We start from the raw sequence: 25,232 nt of genomic DNA on the forward strand, positions 1-25,232 counted from the left end.
AATTTAGGATAAGCACAAGAATGATGCACCACTGAAGACACACCAACCTTCTTCAAAGAAATTAAGTGGAAGCTTATAGTAATGAAGCATATATAGGGTCAAAAACCAGTCTAGTGATAATTTTCAACAGAGTGAATAAAGCATGCCTTGATTTTAAAAATATTTAGCTTGATTAGCAACCCTTTCCCTTCACCAACTCAAAATCAAATATAGCTGAGGCCAGTACAGCAGGCTCTGGACAACCACCTCCACAGTCCTGAGTGCAGCAGTGAATCATACCTGTTCCCAGAATTAATAGGGTTTCCCTCTGCAGAGTCAGACCAGCTCATTCTGGGAGCGTGGCTGCGGTCAGTTTGTGCTGTTCACAGTCACACCATCATTCACATCATTTAACTACTAATGGAAGAGCTGTTTTGTTTCAAGAAGCAAAATTAATTTACAACACTAATAATACTTTCACTCCCAGCTCCCTTAAAAGAAAACAAAAGGCCTAATACACGCCCCCAGAAAATTACCAAAGCCCAATTTTCAGGCTTAGGTTCCTTGGCACAATTCAGACATTTTGATTTATGTATGCAATATTACGACACGAGTCAGAACCTCACAGTTTTTTTAAACAATCTCTCTAATATATTTGGCAGTTCTTATGGCTCTGGTAAATGTAATAAAAACAGCAGGTTGGATTTGTCAGAATAAACTGCAGTCAAGGGTGACCTCCAGACAACTTTTAAGCTGTGTGATCCTCTTGAAGATAAATTTTAGGATCAATTGTGGGACACCCAGAAGATCAAAAGCTCTGGATTTTGAGTATCAAGATGCACCCCTGTGTCACAAGCAAGAGCTCTTTTAAAGGCCAAAGGATCAGAGTACTCTCCCCACTTCTCCCCTGTATTTCAACAACTTTTGTTTATCCGTGTACTAGCCAGGGATCAGGTTTTGAAAGGGAAGTAAAAACAGAAGTTTAAAGACTCTGCCCCACTATGTTTAGGATTTCTTTTTAAACTGCTGTGTTTTGTTGACAACAAAATTTATTTCTTTCTTTTCAGGGTGTCTCACTCAATCCACTACACAGGGTCTTCTGACAAAACTGGTCCTTAGGTTTCATTATTCAGTCATGGTCTACTGCTACAGAAGAAAAAAAATACTGGTAAGGAAGGCCAGAGTTCAATTTAGGAAAACAGAATAGCTTTCTTTAAGAAAAAAATGAAAGAAACAGCTGAGCATAGAATGGAATAAAATCAGACACAAAGGATAAAATTTAAGTTCATTTGAGTTAACTTTACATTGTATTGAATGACCAAATAGCCAATTCTGCTCTTCGGGTGCTGACTAATGGCTCCATTGCCAACCGACTGCAGAAAGAGATGAGCCTGTGTTCTAAGCTATGATTTTCAGGCCCTCAGAGGGTGTCTCAGGTCAGCCGTCCTCATTCAGCCCCTATTCCAAGCAGAGAACCCACACCCACAGATGAGCTGTGGTACATGAGCAGATCCACTGGTGTCCACAGGGGTTCTGAAGTGCAACAGTCCAAAAAGGAATTGTGCCAACTCGCACACATCAAGAGCCAAGTCCCAGGCTCCAGCAAAATGACAAACATTGTTTAAAAACATGTTTGCTGAAGGCTTTGCTGGTGAACGGGTCACTTGGCAAAACTGTGAACACAAGGCATGCTGTGCAGCTGCCTAAAAGCTCAGCTCTCCTGCATGCCTGAGCAAAACCAGGATCCAGGAGAAACCGGCAGCTTACAAAGGATGCCCAATATGACCTCTCTAATGATGTTGCTCCATGGCCTTGCTGCCAGCAAAAGCTGCTGGGAAATGGCTCTTATTTCTGCTACTGATGTAAAACTCTCAAGCCTGCATAGAAGAGCTTTTCTCTTCAACGCTCTTTGCTCTTTTCCCTTCCTCTTTGAAAATGCCAAGCTGAACTCCTCCATGCCTGTCAGCACACTCCCCCACTTCCTGGACTTTTTCCTTTAGGATATGTAGACAGGAATGGTGGTGATGCTAGAAGTTTTCTCCTGGCAAGGAGACCTGGAAAGATTAAACTTTCCAGATGGAGAGATCTCCAACTGGCATAAAAGTAAATTTTGTGCATTAGAGAATCTAAAGCTTCCCTTTAGTCATATGAAAAAAAATCTAACATTAGGATGCTATTTCCATCTCACACTTGATGCACAAGGCTGAGTTTAGATACAGTCACATGGGAAAAGAGGTGGATGAGAGCAGTATCAATAAAGGTGGATGGTCAGCACTACCAACAAAACAATTACTTCTTGGGGTTAGTAGCTTGCAAATCTAGAAATTGTCTAGCTTGCTTATGTTCCAAGGCTAGAATCAGACGGTACTGGTTTCCCAGATTTAGAAGAGTGATGAACTGAATTCTCATCTCAGTACCAAACACTTTTCCCTGTGTTTAAATTGCTATCATTTGAAGTTGAAATACTGGCAGGGAAATCAAACTCATACATGTAATTATCCAGAACAAAAAGAAAATCACCATAATGCCACAAAATTAAAAGGACAGCTTGTAACTACTCATGTGGGCCCATCACACCGCTTTGAAATCTACCTTTCAGGAGATATTCAACCAAGGCTAAATGAAGTTACCAAGAGAAATTCCACTGATTCCAGGAACTGGGCCTTGGCTGCAAACCAGAAAGTACTTGGCAGAAAGGCAAATTTAAGCAATGTTACTAAGATTCTTTAAAGCTGTGACTCAACTGCAATCTTAGTTTGCTAACTTCCTTATAAGAGTCCCTCCTTCTTCTGTATGATACCCTTGTACACTGAAGAAAAAATACTGTGAAGTTACAGGCTGTAAGTGTCTCAAAATATCACCACTTATGGAGCACCTAAAATGCATTTCATTTTACAGATGGCAGTAAATGCAGCTTAACCACAACCTCTACACTGTTACTGGCAGGAGAAAATCTTATTGTTGATTTTCTTTTCAATTGCATCATTCTCAAGATACTGCATGCTCATTTACTTCAAGGACTGAACTTTTATTTTGTCATTTATCAGCTGGTGGAATCTTCACTGCAGAATCTTCACTAACACACAAATCCCTTGGGATACCCACCACTAAATAAAACAAAAATGGCTAGCTTGAAAGACAGTCCCCCTCTGCATATGTGTGCATTTGTGTCTATATAAATGTGTATGTGTTAATTGGGCTGCAGAGCACAATGCTTTTGTGCTGGCTGCATAAAAGTTTGTCCGTAACATTCCTTGGACAAAATGACGTCTCTGACCATAAGAGTTGTCAAACAGCATCATACTGTTAACCACAGTATCTTTACAGATTTAGCAGAATAAATGAATATTAATATTTAAACATGTGCATGTCTCTTGTCAGATATCTTATGTGAAACTGAGAAAATTCTCCTTTGTTCTCAGCTTTTTTTAAACTTTATTGGATGAGCAGCACATGCATTAGCATACAGTTGGCTATAGGGATTTTTCTGGAATGCTTCTATTTGAGGCTCTGTATTCTCTTCTGGAAGTGTTGCTACTTAGATCACCATCTACTTGACAAAGTGATTTTAAGGGGAAAAAACCCAGACAAACAAAAAAAATCGTTCTGAAATCTGATTGATTTATCATGATGCCAGCCACAAAAAAGTTGCATGAAACCAAGAAGTAAAGAAAAAAGTGAGGGGCAGCTTTTACAGATTGCTCTGCTGGTCGTGGGTATGCGTATAGAATGACATGAAGACAGAAATCATTAACCCCTTTGCTGGTGCAGCTAAGCAAGTAGACACAGAGAAAGCTGAGGTGTACAAAATGATCTTGTTTTACCCTTCATACAAGGCACACACACATTGTGAGGATCAAGACTGCTGAGCTAGCAGTTGCTGCCAGGCAGGTGGCCCCTGGTTGATGTTGGACTACCCTGATTCATGCTGGGTTTCTATTTCCAGGGGAAGATGAGGAAACTATGTGTCAGGTTTTGACACCAAAACATTTTTCTTCACAGAATGATGAACACACTTGAAATGAACTGAGAAGCATTTTTGCTTTCAATGAATTACTAATTTCAGAGTAATCCACCTAATTTCTACAGTTTCATATCATACTGTGCTCTTGTTTTTCATTTAGAATTGTATGTCATTTAAACATTCTTAATTTCTTGGTGCTTTACTGTGTACCTTTGTACAACTGGAGGAAACTGAAAACTGCAGTCTATTTTAAAAGAATTGACTTTACTACTGAGAATACCTGCACAAACAGAAGGACTGAAGACAGTTTGCAAAGCTGGAGCATTACACTGTGACCTCTTCTTGACAGCAATAAAACAGGTTTGAATTCTGTACCATCTGGCAGAGCTTGTGACCTGGGGACAAATGGCATCCCCAAGGCTTCCCTAGGTTTCAGAAGCATTGTTTCTTTAAATAAAACACAATATACAACACCATTAGGTCATAATCTTTCCTAGAGCTTCCAGTACTGCAAGTTCTGCTTTTAAGGGGTCAGATCAGCAGAACCATGCTGATAACACCACAGAACTGCATCTCTAAGTCATCAGAGACTGATGTTTCAGGGAGAGAAACATGCAGGAGTACAAGGAGAAGCTATGTAATATAAGGGGGACAGCTTCTTGCAGTCAGAGACACCTTTGGGAAGGGTCTAGAGCACAAGTCTTAGGAGGAGTGGCTTAGAGAGCTGGGGTTGTTTAGCCTGGAAAAAAGAAGGCCCAAGGCTTCTCTCATGGCTCTCTACAACTACCTGAAAGGAGGTTTTAACAAAGTAGTGGCCAGTCTCTTCTCCCAGGTAACAAGCGATAGCATGAAAGGCAATGGTCTCGAGTTGCATCAGGGAAGGGTTAAATTGGATATCAGGAAAAATTTTTTCACCAAAGGGTTATCAAGCATTGAAACAGGCTGGGAGTGGCTGAGCCACCATTCCTGGAGGTATTTAAAAGATATGAAGATGTGACGCTTAAGAACATGGTTTAGTGGTGGACTTGGCAGTTCTGGGTTAACAGCTGGACTGACCATACGAGTTTTTTTGCCAAGATAACGGATTCGATGGCTTTATGATTCTATAACTCATTTGTTCTTTAGGCACTCAAAGATAAAAAAAAATATTATTTTAGTTCTGGCCTTGAACACTTCAAGGGATAGGGCACGTACAGAATCAGAGAATCGGTTAGGTTGGAAAAGATCTCTGAGATCACTGAGTCCGGCCTATGACCTAACACCACTGTGTTCCATCAACCTAAAATCTTCATTAACCCTGATCCAAGTACAAGCCCCTCTATAGCAGTTACAGCAGATTTCAGGGATGCTGTTCCAGATGGAGTGACACTGCACTGGTTTGGCATGGAGAGCCTTTACTGCTTATGGCGATGAGTGAGCGGGCAAAGTCATAGGAGGGAAAGATAAATATCAAATGATTTGCTGAAATTTACAGGGTCTTGCTGGATATTTACTGATAAACACCGCACACTTCATGAGGAAATACTGAAGAGACAAAGGTGTCTGACAACATTGCCCATCTCAAAATGCAGCTCCAGGAAAAGTTTTGTAGGGAAGAGAAGGTCTGTCTGTAGCATGCACTTTAACTAGAAGGGTTAACTGTGATTGGACAACAGGAAAAAGCAGCAGCATTTTACTGTCACACCCAATACCCCATTTTCAGCAGCCTCATTCACAGCCTCCGTGTTTTCTCTCTGAATTATCAGAGACATTAATAAGAGCCTTTTCCACTTCCCACTTTGTCTGATCTTTCTAATTAGAAATACTGAACATATCTGAGAAAGAGCCTGGCAGCAGCAAGCAGACTTAGTTCACTGCATGCAGGGCATGGAAAATGTTCTGCTCTCCCAGGGTCAACAGGAAAGCTACAATCAGTGACGCAGCATTAGCGCAGTAACTGCTCTCCAGGGAATCCAAGACAACCCCTTCAAGCATTCCTGCCTGTTTCTGTGCACAGAGGGATCAAACAGCAAAAAATGCTCCTTGAAGCAATTCCCTACCTCCGATAAAGACATCTCTCCCATCAACTAACAATTATACAGCCCTGTCAAGTTTTGCTTCATGATTTACATCTCTGGCCACATCCAGGCAGCAGCCCATACTAAAATCTGGGGCTTTTTGTGGAACAGCTGCGCTCTGTGAAGGCAGACGTAGCATTTCATTAAGGACAGGGTAATAGCTTGATTGCCTTAGGGACTTGCCGCTGGGAAATAGAACACCTCCTTTCATAAACAGACAAGGTCACCATGCTTGTTTTGGATTTGATGCTGAGATAATTGCGTATCTGTTCATTATATACTGAATATTAATGCACTAATGCACCTGCATGTAAAACTAATTTACTAAGGAAAGCAGCCTTATATTAAATTTCAATGCCTACTCAGCTACAGAATGCAGTCAAAAAATTCTGACTGATGCAAAAACTATTTTCTGTATTTTACTTCCCATGTTGGATTCAGAAGTTGAAAAATTCCGAGACACCAACTGTTGAAAAGCACAAACTAAGTTATTTTGCCTGATCATACTGAATCAACCCTTTTGTAACCCACAGCTTCTCTTCTATTTAACAGGAGTCATCATCCAGCAGATTCACATGTACACACTGTGAAGAAGCCAGGACACAAATGTGACACTTCAGTATTCAAACCCCTGTAGATATAATGATAAAAGCCACACAAATTTCAAAGAGATACTTGAAGAGGGATCAAAATTCTAGGCAAGTTCTTTCAAAATATTTCTAAATACTACCAAAAATCAGGAGTCCCCAGAGGACCTTTCCTGAAGAACCTAAACATTATGCAACTAATTTTAGCCAATCTGCTTCACTCTGATCTTACTTCAGCCCAAATACCCATTGTATCTCTTTGCCTAGAATATTTAGAAGTTGGCAACCTGTACTTCTCTGTTCCTTTGGTTCCAGGAATACTTACTTTCTGGAGATGCAAACAAGAAAATCCAGAGGCCAACACTAGGTCAAAGCTAAATGTAAAATGAGGAGTTACTTGCAAAGTGAATGTGTCATGGGACAGTAGAGAAGATTACGCAGGGTAGGATATGAAAGAAGAAATAAAGTATGTTCTCTTAAACCCAGATACAAATACTATTCTGCATTAAATCAGTAGTTTGTGGGGAAAAAGAGTAATTATTCACTAGAGTTTAGAAATTATAAAGGTACATGTAAATAACACACATAAATAAGAGAAAGGATTTGATTCTGAAGCTTCCTGTGCTTACTCCAATATATCTTATCAGAGATCGTGATCAGAAATTTCAAATGCTAATGTTGTCTGAAGAGTTGGAACAAAGTTTTGCTGCATTTTTATTTGTTATAAACCTCAGGGATTTCCCAAACTGAAGCATGCAAACCGGAAGAGTAAATGAAAGGGCAGTCTCTAGATTGTGATCAACTAGAAGAAGTCTGCAAACATGTTAAGAATAATGTTTCCTGCCCTCCTCGTCTGTCATTAAATTAACATCTAGTGGAATTAACAGTTTCATTTTTAGAAAAAAAAATCTCCAAGGGTGTCAACATTTGTACATGACAAACACCTTTGAGGAGTAGGGTTTCTGCCTTAGGCAAGGATTTTTGAGTAATTTTAAAATGATCAGCATCAGAAAGACAACTTCTTCCTTAAGAGGACCTGGATGACTTGTGTAAGTTTTTTTTCTTCCCAAGGCTGCAGCAGCCTAACTTAGAGCTCTGCCTTCTCCTTTTCTTCATTTGAAACACACTGGAGCAGGCTGCCAAAGGTTCAAGCAGAGGATATCATGTCCTGTTTGCTGTTGGCAAGTCTTAAAACTGCTGAAACATCCTAGGAAGAAAAATGGGTACATCTAATACAGCTACAACAATAAAACAGCTACTAGGGAACCCGACCTAGAGCTAATTATACCCCCAAGTTGTGCTGCTCAACTGAAAAGATAAGCCAGCAGCATTTATACAAAAAATGCAAACAAACTTTACAGAAGTCCTGATAAACACCTAGGTTTATCATTTCCTCAAGTGTTTTAATACACAAAAGGGAAAACCACACCTCACTTTGGATTGTTTCACATTATCCACTGTGATGAAAGCTGGGGGTGGACTTGGCAGTGTGAGGTCAAGGGTTGGACTTAAAGACCTTGAGGATCTTTTCCAACCTAAATCATTCTATGATAGACTTGCAAAAAGCAACTAATGTGACTGTTTCCTTTTATACTACTCACAAATTTTCCTGAATATGAAAACAATCCACCCTCTGTTAAAAACACAACAAAATCAAACTAACTCTGTTCTTGGACATATGTAAGATTTACCTAGCTTAATGCCTCAAAACACTAAAAGGAAAAAAACATGTTTTCTGCCAGACCTACTTGTCTCAAAGTCATCTATTTTACTTCTAACTTCTTCAGAAGGAGAAGGATTCTTCCAGTCAAGTCTTGCTCAAACTTTTAGACCAATACTCCATGAAGATACGTTGACAATTCTCAGGTTAATTCCTAGTAATTCCTTGCCTGCTAGGGCCAGATCTGTTCCTTCCTCTCATTTCACATCAGCTATGTACAAATTCTCACTAGCATTAGGCATGAGCTTGAACTCTGACATTTATCATAGCTGGAGGACTCTGAGCAAGTTCACAACCTCACCACTGGCTTAAGATCCAGAGGATCTTGAGAGCCTCAGGCCAAGTCAGCGTCTCCTTACAAATGTTTACATTTAATACAGCAAAGGGCTTTGACACCCTTCTTGCCACTATAGATTTTTTCACTGGGATGGCAAACTAAACAGGATCAAGACACACAGGTGGAGGTCATGCAAAACAGGAAGTAAAAAGATTACATCATGACAGTGTAAAATGCTGTGGCACCCATCAAAATCAGACATATACAGGTTTGTTCATGTACAATTCTTTTTGCAGTTTGTTTTAGATACAGGAAAAATACACAGCCGTTACAGCAGATGTCAGCATTTTGCTCCTCATGAACTAAGTAAACCAGAAGCCCTTTACTTCACCCAGCTAAATAGATTTCAGATTAGATTCCAGAATAAACCATATGAACTTACCTTACATTTCAACATGTTGGCCACTCTCTCTCGCATTGACTGTCCAGCCTTCGGCCTGACAAGAATATAAACTGCTTTCACTTCAGGGCTGGAGCGCAAAAGTTTTTCCACCAGTACTTTGCCCATGAAACCTGTAGCTCCTGTGATAAGTACAGTCTTCCCATTGTAATAAGCTGAGACTGAAGACATGGTGCTTTCTTGTTCTGTCCCTTCCTGCAGCAGGTACCTGAGAAAATACAGAAATAAAGCTTTAAAGGCTTTTGGGATAACCTTTTTAGTCACCTAGGTAAACTCAAATTGGTTCAGTCAACGGCAATTTTAAAAATTATTTTTTTAAAAAAGGCTTTATTATGAAAATAAGCTACAAAAATCTGAGAAGCTTAAAAAAATCAAGCTCAGCCTTATCAACTAAGTGACACCACAGCTGCACACAGAGGTCAAACACAGCTCGTGCTGTCCAAGGCTCCCAGCAGGAGATGCTCACTGCAGTGCTGAAGACTGTTTATCTGCTACTGAGAAGTGGCAGCCATGAAGATATGCAGCTATTCCTACAAGACAAAGGAGAAAGAAATTTCCTCAAAAACCCTGCTGTGTTTTCCACTTCAATTCCACTGTGCCTACGGTGTTCCTTGTCAGCCATCACTCATCAACATGCTCAGACTTTTCCTGCTGCCTTGGCTTGGTATAACACCATGAAGAAAGCCCTTCTTCACAAAAGACAGTGCAGTGACACTGCTCTGCACAACTGCAATACCATGCGCAGGTTACAACCCTTCACAAGCTGTTTTCATCCCAGTTCACTCTAAGGAATGTAGACATGATAGGCTTCCCTTTGGAGATTCACTGACATGGACTAGGTTCTCACATGATGTGTCCCAGTTAAATATTTTAATTAGATGCAATAGTTTCAGGCCTGAATGTTCCCAGCCACCCAGATTCAAACTCTTTAAGTTGATTAAATGCAAACAAAGCTGGACTGAATCCTCTTAGAAAAGCCCTTCTTCCCCTTTTAGCCTAACAGAAGCAAAACAACCATCTTTGAAGTGGGGCAGACCACAGCAAGCACAAAACACACAAGGAGGAAAGGGCTCATGAAAAATACCAGTAAATGTTTTGAAAAAGCCTACTGAATTTGAAACAAAAAGAAACAAGAATTGTAGAATGCTGCCAATCACGTATTCAAGAACCAGAACAGTGATCTTCAAGTATCCCAGAAAAACTCCTCCAGCAGAAACTTCAGAGACACAAACTAGGGAGTCAAGCCTAACAAAATACTACTTTTCTTTTCCAGTGCTGCCTGGGACCACAGCACTCAGCATCGAACAAATGAAAATCCCCAAATTTCTTTATCTATGACAAAACATCAGGTGTAGAATCCAGTTTAGAAAGTGGGTCAAGCAGAATAACCTCTCAGGGACACTATTTTACAAACTAATAGCTGTGGGTATTCTGGCTCAGTGAATTTGGTTATTAGCCTACTTTCAGATGCGGTCAAGATTGTAACTTAGATGACTACAGAAGGCTCATCTAGGCCTATTAAAAACCTGTTCTTATTAAAGAGCTGGCCACTTGGGAAGTTAAATCAACAGCTTAAAACTACTGGATAATTAACTTATTTATAACAAAATGTCATGTCTCATTCCAATTCAGAAAAACTGACTCATACTGGAAGACAGGAACTTGCAGAGCCAGGGAGCATGTGAAAAGTGTGTACGGCCAAAAGAAGGTTGTAGTTTAGCCAGATGAAGGCAACAGACCTCAGAAACCTGGCACGACACATGTCCTCCAATGTAGAAAAATCAAGGAGAGAAGTCCTTAGTCACTAGAGGCCATACCAACCCCAGTGAACAACAGGAAACAAAAAGATAAAATAAAAGGACCACTTGCAGCCACTGGATGGATACTTGCTTTGAATTTATATCCAGAGGATCATATCTGCACAAACAATGGTACAATTACAGAGTACTTAACACCACAGACTTGGAGATTACCAGAGGAATTACTCTCCTTCCCACACTTCAGAAGTAGAGAGCATTTCCAACCTGCATCACTAAGTACTGCTGCTTTGCCTTAAGAGTTGTAGACTACTGCACAAAATAACTGTGAAAGGCTTCCACGTGCAGACATCAATTTATTATGTTGTTTCATTTGGATTCCCTGCTTCCGTTATCTAAAAAAGGCTTCATTTGTTGTGGCCAGATGTTCAATGCCTGCTAGAATAGTAAAGTAAATAAATCACACTACTTTGAAATGTCCCTGTAATTAACCGTGCAGCCATGTTTCACTAAGCAATTCTGACAAGGACTACATGCACATAACTGACCGTTCTTCTCCATCTAGTCTGAGACCATTTTGAGTGTCTGAGTCCAAAAAACCCAAAAATTTAATCTCCCAAGCCATTCTTGTATGATGAAAATGGAAGTACCAAACATAGCCACTGAAAAAACAAACTTTCAAATCAACAAACTTTGATTACTGGCATATCCTCCTAGGGTTAAAAGAAAAGGGAAGAAAAATCCCATCCTTTCTATTTTCCATAATAAAGCAGTCCAAGTTAGGCAGCCTAGAGTTAGTAGGGCAAATTTCAGAGCTGGATCCAGTTACTCAGCCTCATCCATAATAAAAAGCCATGAAGAATGAGATGGTGTTTGCCTGTTATGGGAGCAGATTCATGTTTCTTTGCAGTACATTTATTTTTCTATTACCTAAGTGAGCTTCAGAAGAAATTATGAAAATCTTGTACCCATCTGATGCATATTAATTATCAGGAAAGAAAATATGTGGATTTTTCTAATGCACACAAACAAATTCATGTTTTAAGATCATGACACAGAAGCTAGAATGCTGCAATTTGGTATGTTCAGACAGATCCCTGAATCTCCACTGGTCAAGCAAATTTAAAGAGGCTTTTATTACATTCCAGGTTAAAAGGCAGATTCTAGTTTATATTCAGGATTGCTAAGATATTTTCCTTTCAACTTAATCTTCAATTTTTTATTTTGTACAACTATTTTGCATTTTTTAATATTTTTATGAGTGTGATTGAGTGTTTTCTGCTTTTATTGATGTTGCTTGGCCTTTGCAAAGAAAGTACTGAAAAATATATGAAGATTTTAAGGAACCAGAGGATTTCTGAAGTCAAAGGGCGTGACCCAAGCAATGCCTGCTAACCTGACCCTTTGGAGGTCTACTTCAAACCAGGGAGAACTACATGCATGCCTTTTTGGCATTTTACACTCAAATTGTTTTGCACAGAAGGTTATACTTGGCCTTTCATCTTAGGGAATAAATAGCCAATACTGAGTACTGATGATGTTCCAGTCAATTAAACCACAAGGCATTAAGTTACTGGTAGAACTTCTTGAACTATGGTCAGAAGTTGCAGAGACACGACCCTTAGTGAGGTAAAGAAGGATAAAGACTATTTCATAGGCTGAGGTTCCTGGCTCTTCCAAATCTGGAGGTGAGAAAGGCACTGAACTGTGGAGGAAAGCTCATGCAAGAGCTTCCTGAAGTCTAGTTCAAGTAAGTATATAAAGGCAACTCAGACACTTTAGGCACTAATTGGAGCAGGAAAGTAATCTCTGATGCCACCCGAATTACTGAGCGCAGCATCTTTGCAGCAGCACAAATCTCTCTGATGCTGACTCATCTCCAGAGCAGGAAAAACCCACAAGCCACTGTGGGAATCCCACTGAGCACCTCTGCAGACAGAAGTACACAAGCTGTTCTGAGGGTACTGCTGCCTCTCACAGTCTCCTCCGGATCAAACAGAAAGGACGAGCTACAGTGCTTTGTTACAAACAAAGCCACGATCTTGTGCCAAAGGACAAGCAAAAGGAAAGGTGAGAATCCTAATCCTATCAACCTAATAGCTCCCTCCTGCAAAAGACAACCCTCATATTCTCAGCTGAATAGCACAGGAGAACTTCCCCACCAAGAGCAGGCACAACTGAGCTGATTTAATAAAACAACTGCTCTACGTTCTTATCTGTCATGTATTTTGTTGATGCCAAATCTGCATCCAGATTGCAATGGTGTGATGCAGTCAGCTGCTACCAGACCCAGAAGGGTGGGAAGGGAAATGTGGACCTGAACCTCACTGAATTCTGCCACTGCCCATGGTAGCCCCATGGCTGCAGGGGGTCATGGAGGGACAGCAAAAGGGAGGATGAGCAATGGAGATGGACTGGAAGAGGTAATATTTCAGCATGGTTTGGATCACTGCCCTGTTCAAACAGGACAGCAGCCATTTCAGAAGCTTATCTGTTGAGATATTTTTTTCTTTTCAACTCAACTGCATAAAATTTAAAAAATATTAGTTTTGTGCAAGAGAAAAAGGACCATATGCCTACAAATGTACATCCAGGTTCAAAAATGGTCTCTCTGACATCTCCTTGTACTTAGGCTAGTTTTGATGAGCTTTTTCTTGCACAATTTTATGCGGGGATGTAATTACCATAAAGAAGAGGATCAGCTTCTTCAGACGAGTCTTTCAGACATGATATTCAATGTAATGAACTGGCTTCAACCAAAATTACACTTAATGACAAGCAATAGGTTTTGGAAAAAAGCTACAGTCAGCAAGAGTCCTTTAAGACGAAATAATTTTTGGCCACTTTCTGAAAATAAATTTTTCATCTTGGGTGAAAATAGCCAATCATACATAAGACAGTTTCCTTTAATCAGGATTCTAGAAGATTTATGATCAACCTGGAACACACAAAGAAAGAAAAATTCCTGTTGCTTCAGAGAATTTGTATAGCTGAGGTCAGAAGGAGCAATATAAAGTGGTCACAGACTATTTCTGTCTCATCAATTTACTTCCTCAGTCTATTAATTATTTTATGAGTTTTAAATGGACTGAACAGTGGGGATTATGAACAATACATCTTCATAAAATTATTTTCTCCTCTACATTTTGTCCCAGGATGTATTACAGAGACTCTCCAAAGTAGGCAAGTAATTATAATACATAAAAGTAATTATTTCCAATACGTGTGTTTTGCCTGAAAGCATCTATTGCTTGTTTAATCATCATAAAATAAATACACACCATGCAAGCTAGAAATAGCTGAAATAGTGACTTGTTTTACATCATACTGACTTAACTCCTGGCTCCTCAGTAACAGCAGAAGGTCACTCTGCTCCTTTGATTTCATTTTCTGGGCCAAACTCACGACCAGAGAAGTTCCAGTGCAATGACCAATGTTTCAACAAGGATTAACGTGAATTAACTTAGATTTGAGCCTTTGGATTTAAAATATTTCCTGCATTTTCAGTAAGAAGCAACAGCGAATCACAGCAGAAAATGGCTGTAGTTCAACACTGCACACCATTTGAGACAACAGCGTTGCTGACACAAACAAGCAGAAAGTACCAGCAAGGAGGCACTGAAGCTACATAATGCATTTCCAAAGGTTTTCAGGCATAGAAAGATTTGTGTAGCCTATGAAGTCAAGGAGATTTTACTGGTGACAAAAAATGAAGCAAAGAGGATGATAAAATGGCCTTTCTACAGAAAAATTAAAAGTTCCTTCTGGTGTGTTGAATTTCCACAGTTATTTAACGGAACCTAACAACAACAATAAAGAAAAAACTCCTCTCATTTAGCTACAGAATTAAAAGGAAGGTCATAATCCACCCTTTGTGCAGGCACTATAGAAGCTAATGTAGCATAAAGAAATAAAAACCTGCAATTCAAAGATGGGCACACTTACAGCCAGACTGAACTCCTGATGATGATCCTCTTTGCAAAAGAGGTTTTTCTTCAAGCAATTTACACCAAATATAAATGTTGTTGTTAGAAGCCTGAAGATTAAATCACTTTTCTCCAGCTAATACATTTTAAATCATTTTTTGTTTGCCAACAGTAGCAATCCAAATCCGTAACAGCATCCCCAAGTAGCAACATGCAAGGAGAAACTCATTGTTCCCAGAAACCCTTCATGCCTTGAAAAACCACACCAGTTTCACAATCCATTTCAATTTACAGCAGTTAAATCTAAAGAGACACAGAAATGTGACAGCATAATTAAGAGCTGGAGACAACAAGCAGCGTGCACAGCTGGATCCTGCAAAATGCTGAATGCTACATGCCAGGCAGACGGACAGGGAAACCTCTGGGAATTGTGGCTGCTGGGTCAAAGACCTGCCACCAGGACAGACGTGGGCAAAAGCTGAAACTTCCAGCTTAAGCATTACCTACACAGCTTCACAGATGTTCTGTTCTGACCCTCCCAAGTAGTACAAAGTGTTTGACAACCATGAAGAAATAGAGAAAAAAATGAAGAAAACAGAAAGGCCACTGATGGAACACAATGCAGGAGGAGCCTCCTGATTTTTTAGTGAAACCTGTTTAGTCTCACTCAGTCTCACTATGTTTTTTCTCCAAAATTAAGGAAAAAGGCCTGCAAACATTTTAGAGCTGAGACAAGGCAATGGTGTTGAGGACATACCTACACGTGTCAAGTAAGATTTTAAAGAACAAATATTTTTCAGTAGCCCCAATATCAATGTATTCTGCCTCAATCCTATTTAATTATCCACCTGGTAAGAACAGTAGCTACCAGAGACTTCAAAGGCACAGCTTCTGCAGGCTCCTTTCTGCATCACATAGTCCAGAATATCTACCCACTCCCCCCCCTTTATTTTTTTAAAGCTAGTTGTTGCAAAGCCATTGAGCAGGTTACAGGATCAAAGCATAGATCAGAACTAGAAGGGGGTTTTCCTTTGCCTCAGCATAATTAAAGGCAGATGTCCTACACCAGAGCTTTTCTGCAGGCAATCCTTTCCCTTATCATTTCCCCACTTCACACTTCACAGCCATTTTCTTCTTGCTGTTTCTCCTAGGATCTCTACAACCAGCAGTCCTGTCCCAAAACCCTAGATCAAAACCCCTGCCATACCCACTGCACATCAATCACTCTGCACCCCAGTACTGCACAAGGGAGGTCTCAGGGAGGTCGGGAGTTAAGTCTGTGTGATAACAGGCTTGTCTGGCAAATTAATTTTATTTTAGACATCTCCATTGATAACTTCTTATTAGCATGCAGCAGCTAACATATTAACAAAGATTTTCTGTCCTTTTCCACTATTCGTCTTTGTCCCCCATCAAAAATAATGGCACCAGCATTTATGACATTTGTGATTTCTTTTTCGTCTTTCAAAATTATCATCAAGCACTGCAATAGGTTTTCCGGGGAAGTGGTAGAGTCACCAACCCTGGAGGTATTTAAAGATGTGTAGATGTGGCACCTGGGGACAAAGTTAAGTGGTGGACTTGCCAGTGTTAGAAGCATAGAATCACAGAATGGCTTGGGTTGGAAGGGAACTTACAGACTATATCATTCGAACCCTCTGCCATGGGCAGGGACACTTTCCATTATCACAGGTTGTTCAGAGCTCCATCCAAGCTGGCCTTGGACACTTCCAGGGATGGGGCAGCCACAGCCTTTCTGGCCAACCTGTGCCAGGACCTCAACCACCCTCATAAGGAACAATTTCTTGCTAATATCCCATCTAAACCTACTCTCTGTCAGCCTAAGGCCATTTCCCCTTGTCACTATCTACCCACATGAAAAGTCCCCCTCCAGGCTTCTTATAGGCTCCCTTGATGCACTGAAAAGCAGCTTTAAGGTCTCTCCAGAGCCTTCTCTTCTCCTGAGAGAGAAGGCTGAACCATCACAATTCTCTCAGCCTTTCCTCACAGCAGAGCTGTTCTATCCCTCTGATCATCTTGGTACCAGTTCTGTACTGGCTACAGCAGCTCCCTGTCCTTCGCTAGACCCAGGGCTGGAGGCAGCTCTGCAAGGGGGAGTCTCATCTGAGCAGGGCAGAGGGACAGAATCCCCCTTCCCTTCCCCTGCTGCCCACTGGGGGCTCAGTCGAGCACACAGGTGGGGTCACTGCCCACTTGCACACTGCAGAGACACATGGACCTCTGCAGCCACCAACACCCTCCAGTCTCTCTCTCCAGTGATCTTTAAGGTCTTTTTCAACCTAAACAATTCTGTGGCTGACCCAATTTAAGAACACACCCATACAATTTGAGGGTGACCAGTGGCTGAGGTGTTTTGGTGTTTTTTTTTGTCAAGCCCCATTTTTGTAAAAGTCCAACTAGCACAGCTGCTCTGAAGGACAGCAGCTGCAGGATTGCTACCTCCCCAGCAATTTCCACATTCCAACACTCATGGAAAACTATCCCATAATGGCTCCAAAAAGGACTGGGTGCCTAAAAACGCCTAATTTCTGTAACAAATGGAAATGCAGTGGTGATTGACAGCAACAGTGCAAATACTTATGTGATTACAGCAACCATGTTCTTCACAAATGCACTGTCATGACATAAAGAACAGTCTTCACTCAAGATTTAGAGTCAACAGCAATACTGATACAAGTAAACCAATATCACTGATCATTATCTAGTAAGTAAATTCATGTTATGGAATGATGGAGAGACTGCTTTCTTAAGACTTTTTCTATTCACTCCATCCAGCACTTCTGTCAGGTAAATATCCAAGCGCAATGCTCCAAAGTCTTAATGAAATAAACTGAAATGGAATTTCTATGCTTTCATAAGAAAAGCTAAAAAAGTCCCTTCAGAAACCAACAAAAGAAGAAACTGAGGACAATGTATAGGAATGTGGCCAAAATTATGACCCTCCTAATGACCATGCATTTAAAAACAATTATCTAAGACATGACCTTTCAATTTTTACAACTTTTTTACCACAGCTATGTCCAGTGGAAGATGTAAATAGAAAAGGCAAGTTGCTTTGTACTCCAGTGCAGATCTATCACTATAAATGTGTATTTTTTGTTTGTATTAAGCTTCAAAACAAATGCAAAATAATCAATAATTGGCTGAATAATACATGCTGAAAGAAAGCAAGACAGCTGCAGGTGACTGCACTAAGAAGTCCTGTAACAGCAAGCTAAAATGACATTTCACACCTCAGATCTCAAACTAACAGAATGGAAAAAATCTGCTGTGTTCAGACACAGATTTAAACTTAACTAAGTAACTGCAATTATTTTTATTTCCAATAGGAAGTCAAGCTCAGCAGTCTGAGTAGTTTTATATTGGGGTTTCATTAAGAAGTACAGTCTAGAACCCTACTCTTGTCTTAGAGCTGAAAGACAAAAATGCTTGAAATATTTCCCACTAAGAAGAGTCTTAAAAGGATGACCAGATGAATGTGAGAACCTATACTATTAATTTCATACTAAAGCATATATATAGACATATACTTTCAAACCCAAAGATTTAACATACCTGCATGTTGGGTTTCTTTTAATTGACCTGAAAAAGTACATTATCAATGGAAAGAGCACAGCTTTTCCTTTTCCCTCATCATTGACTCAAACCTTAGGCTAAACACAAACAAAAAGCATTTATTTTTTTTGTTTTCCCCACATTTGTCTATCTTTCAGCCTTTGAGGATTTGATGGCACCTGGCAAAGTTGTTCTGTCCAGAGCAGGACTGAACCCTTCAAGAATGGGGAAGAAGTGTGACCATAGCCTATTTAATTCCAGGAAATCCATAGGGAATTTTACACTGGTAATATTGCACACTGCTGGCTGGCTTGTTCTACAGCAAGCTGGGAAATCAGCACGTGTGACCAGCTCTCCAGTAATTCCCTGTATCTCCTGTTTTGTTGAAGACGCTTCTGGCACTACTAGAATCAGAACCACAATACACTGACAGATTTGCTGTTGGAGTCCCTGGCACTGGAATAACGAGGCAGCGCAAAGTGCAGAGACTAGGGCAGCTCCAGTAGCAGACCTGAGGCAGATCCAACCTTGTTATTGCTTTGTAATGACTCTCACTGTGCAGATATGATGGACTGACAAACACCTCATTCCTCCTTTGGAAAAGCAAAAAATCACAGTGAGGAGAATCTAGGAAGCTGCTTCCTCCTACAAGGATTCAGAGTTGTAGTGTTGGGAAGGGGCAATGGAGACACCGGTATGGGGCTTGTGGGTTTCTGGAGAGAGACTAAGAAAAAGGCAGCAGCAAAAAAATTGGACTTTATATGTATAATGTAGAAGAATTAGTAAGTGTACAAGTTTTTAAGATATGAGCCAGTGAGATACAAGGCACTTTATCATATTTCTGCCTCTACACCCCACCACTCTGAGTAGACTTTTCCCACTGCTTTGTCTCACTGTCTGTCTCCGGATGCGCTCCCAACCACTTTAATCCTTGATCTAGTACTTCTAGCAAGAGAACCGCAGAGTTACATGCACAGATGATCCCTGCTGCTCCTCCTGAGGATGTGGGATGGTTCAGGGCCAGGGAATGAAAGCTTAAGAGATGACATGTCCAGCGAGACTACTGATTTCACCTCAGCTCCTTTCAACAGCAAACATTATCCTAAGAGTTTGCAAGTTTTGTATTGAAGTGAAGGGAGACAACCCATCCTAATTGATCAGCATCAAGCTCTGATTTATTGATTCAATCCGTCACTTTTTATAACAGTGTTAATTAAGCTCATACATATTGCAAAACCCGAGCTCAGCATAGGTTAAAGATTACACAGCAACCCCTCCTTTTGTTTTCAATACCTATGGTTTGTTATGGAAACCAAGATTTGTGTTCTCACCCTGATATGAAAGGTTCTCAAAACTTACTTTTACTTTCCCATACTTTATCCAAGGACAAGGTATTCACTTGTTATTGAAGACAGGCTTGAGAACTCTTGCTGTTTACAGAAACGTGCCTGGGAAACAGGCTTTGAGAATTTGCTCTTCACAGCTGCCTTTTACTTTTCCATCAGCTGTATATTTTCATGGCCTTTTTTCCTTCAAGCCATGTCTGAGCAAAATTCTCCAACAGTTTTGTTTTTCATTGGGCTCTCAAGCACAGCATGCAGACCTTCTTCTCTGGAAACTCTGACAGGGAATACAGAAGCATCCCAACTAAGCCAGAACCTTCAGTGGCCATATCAAAGCAAGTCAGGTATTAAAGGAAAGCTCCAAGGTAGCTGCTAGGATTTCCAGAGCAAAGCACTCTTTGATCAAAGTGGAAAACTGAAGGAAACCCACTGAGCATGGACAGGGTGAACATGTCTTGGATGCTGTGATTGTGAAATGTACCTTTGAAAAAGAGAAGAAGAAGGAGGAGGAGGAGGAGGAAGAGGAGGAAGAGGAAAAGGAAAAAGGAAAAAGGAAAAAGGAAAAAGGAAAAAGGAAAGAAACCAGCAACGAGGAGAGTTTGTAGGACTCTGTGATTAGTATCTGAGTCAAGGTGTTTGGGAAGAACTTTCCATTCAGCTTCTACTAGGAGGCACCTCACAGTGAACTGGGAGTGCCAATCCAAGAGATCTCCTCACCGTGCTACACCCAGAATTACCCACACCCACTTCAAACTTCAGGTAGTTCTGAGATCTCTAAACACACAAAGCCAAACTACTCCTGGGAGATATCCTGGCAATCTGCAACATGGATGTATGTAAAAGGAGTTCTTCCAGAAAATAATTTCCTCAACACCAAAACCAATAGATGAATGAAATGAAAAACCACCTATAAGAGTCTCTTCACATGCTTTGGAAAATTCACCTTTTTCATGGAATTTGCCAACTGGCCTGCTGTGGATAGCTGGCAACACAGTCTGGTAGCACGGGTCCTGATCAAAGCAGGCTTTGGTCAAGCAAGACATAGTTCACTAGGAAATGGACTCAGAGCCTCTCATTTCTCAGCATCTGACAGCCACTGCCACAATATTTTATGACAGATTTTAAAAATTTTTGACAGATTCTAAAGAAGGTATCAACAAAACACAGAAACCATGGTGTTACTTGCAATTATAAATGTTTTAACACTTCTTTTTCTAACCATCAGCTCTTCCCTTATTTGAAACTCAGCTAGGAGTATGCAGAACTCATTCTACTGAGAACATTTTCATAAAATCTTTCACCAGTAAGACAGTAACATTTATCCCTCTCTCCTGCTGCTAAAAATGCTTTTTTAAATGCAGTACTGTATTTGTGCAATTCCTGTTTTATACACCTTAACTAATGATGTCTCAAATACCCCAGAGAAACAATGTAAGCAGGTACTTTACAAATACCCCAGAGAAATAATGTAAACATGAATTTTATTACTACCTTTATCAGAAACACAGCCATTTAAGGGGCTGGTGATGAATTAATTATGCAAAGCCAAACAAACATCTTCCTAGTGTTTTGGAAAGGTATGTTTAATTCCTTGAGATTGTTTAGGTGACATTACAACAGGGATCAGAATCAACATCCATTTCACAAGCCAAAGAGCACAACAGCAAGAAAGACCACATATACTGCAAGATACATTGATTTCATCAAAGTTGTTGTTACAGTATACAATTTCATCATTATTGACCACATATGTTAATTTTAAGAACTATTTTGTTGTTGTTGTTTTGATTTTTGGTGGGTCCTGGTTTGCTGCAAGTTTGGGGGTTTTTTTGCCATGCAATTACTCCTCTTACTCAAGAGCAAAAAGACAAAACTGTGGATTCAGGAGGGAAATTATAACTATAGGTGGAAGAAGCCAAACTAGAAGACCATAATTATATCCTTCCAAATTAGATTTTCTCACAAACTGCAACGAAAATATACCTCTAAAATCTCCTTGGTTTCTGTGGAAAACAGGCAACACAGCCTGCAGATTTTTCTGCCCTAAGTTCTCTAAGAAACACAAACATTTACTCTTCAGATAAAGGGAAAAGAGCAGGAAGAAGAAACTAAAGAGAATTCCCTGGAGTTAGTGAAAGCTGCATTAAGGCAGTTTTCCTCTTCACATCAGCAGCTCTGAATAATGAGGCAGCAGAGAGCTTCGCAGCACTGGAAGCCTTTGAAACACGCTTCTCTAGATAGAAGAGACAATAAAATGTCTCTTGCCTGGCACACACTGGCACAGTAAATGCCTCTTGCCTGGCACACACTGGCACAGTAAAATTTTTTCCTCCTTTTGCACATAAAGGGACCAATTCTTTTCTCCTCTTCTTCTCCAATATTAAGAAGACAAGCTGATGAGAGATGACAATGCACATTTACAGAAGTTCAAAAAAAACCAGCACTGAATAAAACATAAGTGCAGCATCAGAAAAGGATGGTCAGACTGTACCAATGTCAGCTAATACATTCCGTGTGCACTGAAATTCAAGCAGGGAATCAAAAGAAGAAAATCAACAATGATGTGGTTCTAAACATCTGAGAAAAGTCTGAAATAGGTTTAAAGTACTTGCATAATCCTATTGTAATCAGTGCAGGATTCAAGGTAGTGTACAGGTTTGCCTTAATCTCAAACTTCCTTCTCACCCTTAAGAAGCTCTACATTCAAAATTTCCATGTTCTTATTAGGAATAAAGTTTTTTAATTACTTTTTAATATATTTTACAATATCTTAGTTATCTGATAAAGAAAAATATCCACAAAGTTTGCTGCTGGCTTCCCCACCCTTCAATCTCATCCTAGCCTGGTCTATGAAATAAAGAATAAATAAAATAAATAAATCTTTCTAGAGAATCCCACATGGTCCTAGTAAAGTTGACTCAGTTTAAATTTTGAGATAATTTTTAACTTGAAAATGAGGTATGCGTACTGACTTCAGAGGCCTCGGGAAGCCAAATCCCATGGAACAATGCAATGTCAATCCCTGCAGCCTATCCGGTGGTAGTGCCTCTGGAGGGACTAGTATGTGCATGCCCTGAAAACTCATGGGACCACACAAAGCTGGTATATTAGCATAACTTCATGGACAACAGAGAGGTACCAAAATAAATATACCTCCTGATTATTCCCTTTTTTAAGCCCTTTCCATTCTCGCAGGGACAGAAAATTACTTTGTGTTACAGTGAAGGTACTTAGGACCCATCTAAAGGGAACAATTTATCCGTATCATTTGAGAAAAAATACTTCACTACTCAATTTTTCTAGGTAATTTTTTATTTTTCCATGAAATTATGCTCTGTTTAACTTTTGTATGACCTCATGATCTTGGAGACAAAGCCCACAGTCTGAAGACAGAAATATCAAGCAAATAGTACTAGTTCTGAAGCACTAGCTCCATCACAAGAAGACGTGCAAAGCAGACATATTCTATTTTAAACCTCTCTGTTCTGTGTATTTTAAACTTTGATATTCAGAACAAGCCACACCTCCCTCTCTTAATTAATTTGTGCCAAACAAAATACAAAAGATCTGCATCTTAAGCAAGGTCTCTTGGCTCCCTGGGCATCTGCAATCACAGGATCAGTCGGTCCTCAGCCCAAACTCCAGAAATGCTGTAAAAATAAACATTAGGTGACCTGGTGTAGCAACTTAAACTTTTATAAATCCCTGCTTCTCTGAACAGCAGCCAAAAGGCTCGTGCTGGTGTCACCAACTGAATTATTGTCTGCATTCTCCAAGCCTTGTGACATTTGTTGGCTATCCCTCATCTTGGATTTCTTCCTGCTGATCTTAGGTCCAGATAAGAGTCTTATTAGGAAGGACTGACATGAGGTACACACAGATTGCCAGGTTGGAAAGTTGCTGCCAAAATACACAGCTCAGTTAGGCAAGGATGTAAAAAGTAGCATGTAACCCCCCCTAGGCTTGCCACAAGAAAGAACAAGTTTCTTATTAATAGCCAAAAAATACACTGACCTTGACAGAGTAGTCTTCAAGGCAGGATTAGCGGTGCAATACAGTGACATTAACTAAAATCTGCACACAGATTAGGCCTCTCACTCAACTACATCTCTTAGGAAAGTAGTAGGTGTTAGTACATGGTAGCAACAATATCTTTTCTACAGTTTAATAGCATAAAACAACTTCTATGTTGTCATAAGAACAAAGAAAAAAGAAAGCAGGAGAGGCGTTTCATTTTGCTCAAAATTTTAGTTCTTGAAATCTCTGCAGCACAAAATGCTATTTTAGGAACAACATAGTTCCTCCTCCCCCTTCCTACTAGTACAAAACAGCCTGAAACTATGCCTATTTGGCTTCCTGAAAATTTTTCCTGGCTGAATACTCACAGCATACAGAGATCCTCTGTTAAAATTGTTGCCAATTCTCTTTCTTGACCCCTTTCCAGCAGGATAAGAACAGAAAAAAGGCGGCAGTCAGAGAAACAGTAGAACCCAAGTATACCTGTTTTATCTGAAAGGTGTTTGAAGCTACAGTAAACAGTGCACCAAGGTGGCCTTAATTTGCACTGGAAGCCAGGGAGATTGCCACCACATCCATCGTAGTTTTTGCCACAACTGAACACACACCAAGAAACCTGGATTTTAACAACTGAATGGCAAAGATGTCCTGCAAGACAGTCCTTAATGACCAGACGGGAAAAAAATAACATCTGGAAATGCAGCGTGAGCCTTTTGACAGAAGGAAGTTTAAGCATAGATACAGGAAGGAGATGGTAGGTGATTAGTGCTGGGAAAAAAAATCTTGTTTAGATGATACTTACTCAGGAATTATTTAATCTAGCTCCAATCTCCCAGAAACACAGGGTAAAATGGCTGTTGTCAAGACATACAAACTGAGGGGCTGAAGAATAAATGGAATAGAGTGATATTGTATGTTGGGGTGGATGAAACAAGAAAGCTTTTTAAATATGATTGCTTGGCAAAAGATTTTGAGAATATAGAAACTATAAGCGAGATTGAAATGAAAGCAACTTTTGAGATACTTTAGTTGTTGAAAAACAATGATGTGACTAGTTGAATGTAATCTCTCTTAGAAGAAACAATTTCTTCTGCAAGCAGGCCTTGCAGCTTGGCAGATGGGGCTCAAAGAATAAGATTTAGAGTTTAACACGTAAACATAGTATAGTAATGTAGTGATTCTTATAGGTTGTGTAGAAATGTTATAAGACATGCATGCTGTAGTAGATTGGTTAATGAGAATCTAAATATTCACACTGAAGATGATTTATTGTATTGTAACGGGAGCTTCGCGCTCTTTTAGCTCTCTCTTTTCGCACTCTCTTATCTCTCTCTTCTCCTTTATCTCTTTGCTCGCTCTTGCGCTCTTCTTGCTCTTGCGCTCTTCTTCGTGCCATTTTCTTTCTTTGTCTCTTTGTCTTCCCTCTGCACTTCTTCACCCCCTCCTTTCTACATGCTCTCTACTCTTAAACCTTTGCTGTTAACTCTCTTACACTTTAAGTTTCTCTTCTCTCGGCCCTGCTCCAAGCTGCGGCTGGCAGCTCGCAACAGAGCCCTTCACCCACGGCCT

General features: G+C 40.1%; 1 protein-coding gene across 5 annotated transcripts in view; it reads right to left on the reverse strand.

The window, feature by feature from the left end:
• Positions 1-25,232, reverse strand: part of LOC102075142 (fatty acyl-CoA reductase 1) — a 131,319-nt gene that overhangs the window by 63,935 nt on the left and 42,152 nt on the right. For all 5 annotated transcript variants that reach the window (XM_074539266.1, XM_074539267.1, XM_014270903.2 and 2 more), the window contains exon 2: positions 9,027-9,252. In XM_074539266.1, coding sequence (XP_074395367.1) covers positions 9,027-9,215 — 189 coding nt within the window. In that variant the 5' untranslated portion in view covers positions 9,216-9,252. The remainder of the gene's footprint in view (positions 1-9,026; positions 9,253-25,232) is intronic.

Source organism: Zonotrichia albicollis, chromosome 4, assembly GCF_047830755.1.
Source record: "Zonotrichia albicollis isolate bZonAlb1 chromosome 4, bZonAlb1.hap1, whole genome shotgun sequence".
Lineage (NCBI taxonomy): Eukaryota > Metazoa > Chordata > Aves > Passeriformes > Passerellidae > Zonotrichia > Zonotrichia albicollis.